The sequence below is a fragment of the Theobroma cacao genome, chromosome 9 (assembly GCF_000208745.1).
Source record: "Theobroma cacao cultivar B97-61/B2 chromosome 9, Criollo_cocoa_genome_V2, whole genome shotgun sequence".
NCBI classification, from domain to species: Eukaryota; Viridiplantae; Streptophyta; class Magnoliopsida; order Malvales; family Malvaceae; genus Theobroma; species Theobroma cacao.
Genome location: NC_030858.1, coordinates 16,441,425 through 16,449,060, shown reverse-complemented (window position 1 = coordinate 16,449,060; position 7,636 = coordinate 16,441,425). Strand labels below are relative to the sequence as shown.

Here is a 7,636-nt window from a genome sequence, read left to right as displayed (position 1 = left end):
AAAATGTATATGTGAAAAGCTGTAAGAGAACAAGGTAAAAGAAAAAGGTGTATGTGAAAAGATACAAGCGAACAAAGTAAGAGTGAGATGGAGCAACACTTGTACTTTTGGAAAAAGTTAAGAAAAAGACCTTTTAACTACTTCCATATCTAAACCACCAAGCTAAACTCCAAAACATCCAAAGGTGAAAGTAATCAATGAACCTTGTGACTTATTCCTAGTTACTTTCATTGCTATTCGCATGAAGTAGTTGTTCTACTTCCTCTAATTGTTCTACGTGAAGTATTATTCCTCTTTTTCTAGCTCTTCTATGTGAATTGTTCCACTTATTCTAGTTGTCCTCATTATTCTTTGTATAGCATTATGCTCTAAAACAACTCTTAAAGAAATGATAAGTTAGAAGCCAAAATCAACTATCTACACTAACATATTCCATTTGATTACACATATATTGATCATTTTTCGTGAACAACAAATGTATATTTGGATCAAAAAGAGAGCACAAGGGTTTGCAATAAAAAAAACTTGTATTTTTTCAAAACTTTTTCAATATAATGAGATTGGTTTAGAAAAATACCATAAGCATATGATCCTCATGTCAAGAATAACATTCGTTTCCCCTAAATCTCATGTCAAAATATCAGTAAGTAGCATTTTGGTAGCCTTTATAATCTCAAGATTTGTAACCAAAATTTAGAGATAGTCAACATAAAAACAAATTATGACACGTGAATCACAATCCAATTTATAATATATGCAGTTATCACTTTCATTGGTTTTAAAACTATTATAAATTAAATGTGTCAAATTAACTTGGTATAAGAAAATTCTCATATCGTTCTAGATAAATTTCTTCTTCCAATTCTCTGTTTAGGAAATTGTTTTTACATCCGCTTGATAAATTATCAAGTCATGGATGGCAACAACTGCAACCAAAACTCTTGTTGATATTATCTTGCTCAAGAGAGAAAATTTATCAAAGAAATCAATGTCTTCCTTTTACATAAAACCTTTAACTACAAGCCTTGCTTTATATAATATCAATTGAGCTATCACGCTTTAACTTGAGTACCCATTTACACTCTATAGCACTACAATCCGATGGTAACTTGACTAATTTCTAAGTTTTGTTTGTTTAAAAAATCCATCTCATTTTTGATGACTCGTTATAAAAGGTTTGAATCACGAGAGGATAAGACCTCATCGATCATTTTGAACATTGAACACGTGATCGTCGATACCAAAGTGTTTCACTATTCTTCCTCTTTTACTTCTAATAGGTTGACTCACAAATTCATCCTCTTTTTGGGTTTAGAAGTAAATTGCTTTAAAGTTTGTAGGTTATTTATAGTTAATAGTTTCATGTTCACCCATAACTGTTGGTTCAAGTTCAAGACCCCCATCATTTCTAATTCTAAAAGGAAATTCGTTTTCATGAAATTTTTTTTGTGTGCAACTTCTCTAGTACTGTCATATTTTTGTTGCAGGGCCTTTCAAATTTTCTTTGCTGGAGACTAAGTTTGGAAATAATGATCATACAAAGTGTTAGAAAAACAATTGGGTAAAAAATGTCTAAAGTGGTTGTGATCCTTCTCCTATTTCTTCACCTCAACGTTATCTTCATCCATCATAACTCGAGTATAACATGTGAGAAACATCAAAGGAGTGAAAGCAATTCTTTTCTTCCTTCTCTTAGAGTTTGCATCAGGACGATCCAAGCCATCGATTTGAGTAGTGTTGGACAAATTTTGCAGCAATGTTTCATGATGTATTGTCTCAAATAGTTGAAAAATGTTAAATAATAGTATCTCAAGAAAGGATTAAAGGATCATTTTACTGTCGTTGAGCTGTCACAATGAGAAATTGAGGCACAAAATAAGTATATAGGTAGCTCTCTGAAGACAATATGAATCCTCTCAGTGATAAGAAGCAACCGATGCAAAGAGGCGGTATTGCACGCTGGCCCATAAGATACAGTAAGCCCAGCAACCTAAGTAGCACAAGTTAAAAGGTAGGAACCTCTACCAAAATTGACGTCTTTTTCATCCTATTAGTTAAAATTCTTGAACGAAATTTTAAACAAAAAATTAATGGAAAAATAAGTACTCTATAAACAACTATTAAAAAGGAGATTTTCTTTGGAATTGGATGACAAGAAGCTAGAGGTAAATAAACTATTTACAAAAAAAAAATACAGAAGCTTTTCGAATGTAACGAAGCATAATGTTTATTTATTTTGTTGTAAGTAAAAAAGACTTGCAAATTAGCAAACTTACAAACGTAGATTGTTTAAAATCTTAAAGACTTGTCATAAATGAAAGCGTTTTCTATTTCTTTTATTAAAATACTCCACCGATGGATCCACGAGGATAGAACACCCATCATTGGCCTATCATAGATCAAAGCTTTTTCTAAACGCACTAGGACACTAGAGAGCTTTTTCTAAAGTAGTGCTAAAAAATTAATTTTTATTTATTACCATCTGAATTAATTAATGGGGCTGAGAAAAGATGGAATAATTGCTTTTTGTAAGTATGATAGGAAGACAGGCCCCACCTCCGCCGTTTGATGCAAATAGTTTTCAAGTCAAAATAATGGTGCAGGGTTGAGAGTAAGGAAATAAATTTTCAAATGGGATTGGCTTGTAGTGGAGGAGAAGATGTAATTGTTTTTTGTCTGTGTTGGACTCCAATGAAATGTTATTATGATTTGGGTTACTCTTTTTGGCCTAGTTATGATGAGAATGGCCATTGATTACAGTCAAAAGAGAGCAGATGATGATCGATTAATAACACTCAAACGAGATAATATTTTCTGCACAAAAAGTCTCCACCCCCGGCCCTATACTAAAAATCTCTCTTCAACTTTACAAGTTATCATGTTGTTAATTTAAACAGCTTGTATCAATAATTGTTGGGAGGGTTGCTATTTGGTCTCAATGTGTCAAAGCATTCATCATTGCTTAGACAATAAGAGCATTTGTTTTCTTCTCTTCACTAAAAGGACAGGGCTATGGAATAAAAAATAGCAAGGTGTAATCATTAATTGATGTTCAAATTCAATGGTTCTAATGCATGATTATGTTATTTAGTACATTAATTATGCCAAGCTTGCTATCTGCTTTTGGTGGCCTAATTAGCAGCAAGGGGCAGAAGAGCCAAAACATAAGGGATATTGCTTGAGACTTGAGAGAGTTGAATGCTACAAGGACGAGCGAGAATGAGCCAAAACATAAGGGATATTGCTTGAGACTTGAGAGAGTTGAATGCTACAAGGACGAGCGAGAATAGGCTTCACCACTGGCCTTTAGCCTCAGGGTTCAGTATATTAAGATCCTAGGTTCACCTTTTATTCTTCAGTATGTTTGATGATATCCATAACCAGAAAGAGCGAGAAAAGGAGAAAGAGAATTTAGGTGCTTGAGAGGGGAACAGTTAAAGTTTGATGTGAAAACAATCCTAGATTAAAGGAGTGTAGGGAAGAGAACAGAAGGTAGAAAGGAATAGAATGACAAAATGATGAATGTGATAAAGGGCACTGAAAATTAATTTGAGCATGGAAACACAAAAACACTTCCTATGAAAGTGAGCAGTTACACGAAGGACATTGTGGTCATTTTTCGTATTGTCAGGAATTTTACAGAAGAAACCCCAATTTTAGCCCATGAAAGAAACTTGGATTTTCTTGGGGAGGCAAGTCCCCATGTACCCATTTTCCATTGCTTTTTCACCTATACCCCCATAACTTAGTCTAATTTCACCTATACCCTCTTTCCCGCCAATTTTAACAGTTTGCAAGCCTGTTTGAAAAATGTCTTTTAGCCACTTCTCAAAAAGGCTGTTGAGAAAATAACTTGAGCCAAATAAAATCCCCTCCAACACCCTCTTTTCAACGCTAAAACTAATCACATTTTGACCCCCGAACGTTTCCTTCAGGGATCCCTTCATCTTGGACACAAAAAACTCTTTCATCTCCTTCTCCTGAGTTGCATTTTGGTTGAAAACATAACGGTTCTGGATCAATTTAAGGAACCCGATTGGAATATGAGGATCAGCTGTGGTCTCCCTAGTTAAGTCACTTGAAATGGGACTAAACTCTCCAGGTTTATCCCCACTTTCATCATCCTCATCAGCTTTCATGTTCAGATCAAGAGTGTTCAAACTAGACTGCCTTGATAACTCTTTCTTGATGCTACCATTCTCACCACCAGTAGAAGATGGATCTTCCTCGTCGATTCTTGGCGTTTTGATCTTGTTTGAAACATCCCACTCGGCTTTTCTCTTGTTTTCAGAGTTTGGTGACCCAAAACTGCTACTTTTTTCGTTGACATTAAGCTTCATCTCCAGTACGGAATCCTGATTCCTTTTCCCATCTTCATAGCTTGAGGAAATGGACTTGGTTAAAATAAATATTGCTTGGTTACTACCTCCCTCCCGTTCTCTTGATTCTCCAAATAACCCGGCTTCAAATCCATCAGCAAGGAGCTTTAGGAACTGGGTATCAGCCAAATCAACATTTTCCACCAAAACTACAAGCCTGTCATTGTTCCTCAATGCTCTTACGAGCGTCTCAGAACATGAGGTCACCTCATTATTTCTCATGTTCATGTGCAAGAGAAAATCAGGTGACCCCAAAACAGATTCTGCAATTGCACGTGCCAATCTTCTTTTTCCAATCACATCATTCCCCTGAATCAGCAACCAAGTCTCCTTTTTGGTGGATTTGGAATCTATCAAGGTTTCAGCTATTGAAGGAATGGTCTCAGATTGCCAAGGGACATTAGCTTGCAACAACTTACACACTTCACTTGTCTCTTTTGCTGGTTTCCCTGAGTTTGAAAACAAAGAATTACCAAGAGCAAGGGTGATCTTTACCTCTTTATCCTCACTGTTCTTAAGTGAATCCAAGTTTGGTTCACCTGATTCGTGCTTGTGTGTACCATTACCGAAATTGAACTCAATGGTACACGAGTTTTGCCGTCTGAATTTAGGCACCGAATTGGGGCTGTGGTTCAGCTTCGAACCAGAATCAGAGAAATAGATTGAAGTCGAATCGGGGAACATGCTACTTTGACAAGGCCACCAAGGGTATGATGAAGCATAAGGATGGCTTTTTCCAGTATGGCTTTGATTGTTATACAAGGTGGATCTCAAATGGTTCTGATTATGCCTGCCTTGGTGTAAGCTGTGGCATAGTCTGTTCCATTTTCTCCTCAATTCAAGCAATTCATCCTGCAAATTTAAATAAACTTCTAAGTTGAAAATTTAAGAGAAAAAGATAAATGAAGGAATGATATTGTTTCAAAATTATTTTCAAATTTTGGTACCTTTTGGTAGGCATTGTTACTACCATGAGGTTGCAGCCAAGGAGGCAAGAGCTTTTGCTGGCCAGACTTAAACAGCTGTACATCTTTCTCATAATTTGTAGTGCATTCGGCACAGCAACTGAGCTTGTCATGCTCTTCCTTGTTAGCAAATGGCTTCGATTCAAGCACTTGAGATGGGTTCTGAGCAAAGGGCATCCTTGAATCATGGACACTGCAAAATCACAATATCAAAATTAACCTGCTGTAAATTTTGCACCAAGATATAGTAAATGCAAGTAGGTAACTACATATATACTCCATAACCATAATTAAATATTCTCGTGTACGAAAACAAAGCTCCAAGGAACAGCCACATTAATGGTGGATTCATGAACATATATAATAACATAATAAACATACAAGTAGAAAAATTTAAAATGAGGGAAAAGAGCAAACCTGGAAGCATGGAGGCTCAAACCAAGCCCTTCTGAGGGAACAGAAACGGCTTGAAGTGCCCATTGAGCCTCCAGAGGAGGTTGCCTCATATGGCATCTCAGGTATGTTTGATAACTCGCAGTGGCTACTAACCACACCTTTGTGTTTGAGAAGTTATAGTCAGAGAGCAGTCTTCCTATTTCAGTTACTAGATGATCAACTGCTCTGTAACCAGGGATTTCTCCATTCAGATTTTCTTCCGCAGTCCATGTTAAGTCTCCTGCATAGATAATGGCACCCTCTCCCCCAGATGCAACGCAATCCACTTTCCTCCTCAGGTCCGCCAGATGCTTTTCAACATCTTCTCTTTTCATGAATCTCAAAGACACAGGCGCGAAGTAAAACTTGACAAAATGGACGTGTTTCATTTCCTCAGGAACATCTCCTCTCTCTATCCTCTCCGTCAGCTCCGAAACAAGGCCTTCAGTTGTGGACACACAGTCACCAACTATCACAGTGTTCTTTCTTTTTTTCCTCAGAAAAACCTCAAAAACCAGCTTGATATCTTCCTTCACAGACGCTGAATCTGTGACATAGTTGCTTGGGACTTTCTTTTGAGGCGAAAAGAAAAATGGGTTCTGCTCGGAAGAGTAGGTCAAGAGATGGGTTTGCCAGAAAGTGCTAGGGTTGACGAGTTCTCTCTGAGAGTCAGTAGGAGAAGGAGAACAAGGTGAAGAAAAGACCCCACCCGAAGTGCTATAACACTGGAAGACAGATGAAGCTGAGGAGTCCTCGATGTTGTTCCTGACAGCAGTGCTGGAGAAGCCAGCTTCCCTCATAACCCTACTAACGCTAGGGTCATCGAGTATGGATATGACGAGCTGTTCCAGCTCCACTTTTACAGTCAAGAGAGGCTGTTGCTGCTGTTGCTCAACGCAGCCCCTTCTCTGGTGGGCTTGTGCTCTTTTGAGTGCTGCAATCAGAGCGTTTGAGAGGGAGGGTTGGCCATGAAGGAGAGGACCAGGCGTTGTGGGTAGTCTGTTGAGAGCCACGTTAAAGCAAAGCTCGAGAGCTCTACACTGAAGAGGATGCGGAGTCGGGTGAGGCTGAGACTTGAGACAAGCCCTTCTCAAAAGGCTAGCCCTTGAGCTTAGCAAAGTGGCAGCCACGTGGAGGGGAGTGACCTGAGCATGGCCTCTCCTCCTTGCCAGGCTGAGAGAGTGCTTCAATACTGAAGCAGCCTCTGTTGTGAGGGTCTGCTGCACCGCACAGGCTCCTGAGCGCATCACTTGGCCAAAACCCACCCCCCACACCACCCCCTTTGTGAAAGTCTCCGATCTTTTGGGGCCAAAATTCTTCTCCTCTCTACTTTCTTTCTTATGCTTATCTCTCCAACCTTAGCACCACCCCACCCCGCTTCGTTTCTCTTTGTACCGTAACAACTTTGAGAAGTGAAAAAAAGAAGTTGCCCTTCCTCTTCCCAGCTGAAAGAAAACACAGCAATTGTGAACTTAGATGACTTGAAATGAAATCACACCACCCGAAAGGAAAATAGACTGAGACTGAAATTATTGAAGAAGAGATAAGAAAGTGCTTAGTAGAGTTTTAGAAAGAAGACAGCAGGCCGAACCTCCTTCTTTATACTCCCTTGTCATTCATTTTCTTTTGCTTTTTACTATTATTTTTTCCTTTTTGAATCGAGGACAGCTTTTTTAGCTTTTCATTTCCACTTCCTTGCTTTCTCTCTCTCGAGATTACAGTTACACTGCACCCTCTTTTTATCACCCAATGTTTCTAAAGGCCACTCTGAGATGTCACTAGATTTTTTGTTCTGCTGATAATTAATTACTACTAAGTATGATTTTGTTATTAAAACAAAAAAGTTGTCTTTTAATA

The 7,636-nt window shown here is 38.2% G+C and overlaps 1 protein-coding gene across 1 annotated transcript; it reads right to left on the bottom strand.

Moving 5' to 3' along the window:
- On the bottom strand, positions 3,522-7,352 carry LOC18589417 (protein SMAX1-LIKE 4). The gene is made up of 3 exons (XM_018128438.1): positions 5,762-7,352; positions 5,327-5,537; positions 3,522-5,231 (listed from the first exon to the last, which is right to left on the bottom strand). Exons 1-3 carry the CDS (start codon positions 7,024-7,026, stop codon positions 3,657-3,659), a joined length of 3,051 nt encoding a protein of 1,016 aa, XP_017983927.1. The 5' UTR covers positions 7,027-7,352; the 3' UTR covers positions 3,522-3,656.

Coding starts and splice junctions, on each gene's coding strand:
- LOC18589417 (XM_018128438.1), bottom strand. CDS start 7,026: ATGCGCTCAGGAGCCTGTGCGGTGCAGCAGACCCTCACAACAGAGGCT. Junction 5,538..5,761: donor TTGAGCCTCCATGCTTCCAG/GTTTGCTCTTTT, acceptor GTGATTTTGCAG/TGTCCATGATTCAAGGATGC. Junction 5,232..5,326: donor GTAACAATGCCTACCAAAAG/GTACCAAAATTT, acceptor TTAAATTTGCAG/GATGAATTGCTTGAATTGAG.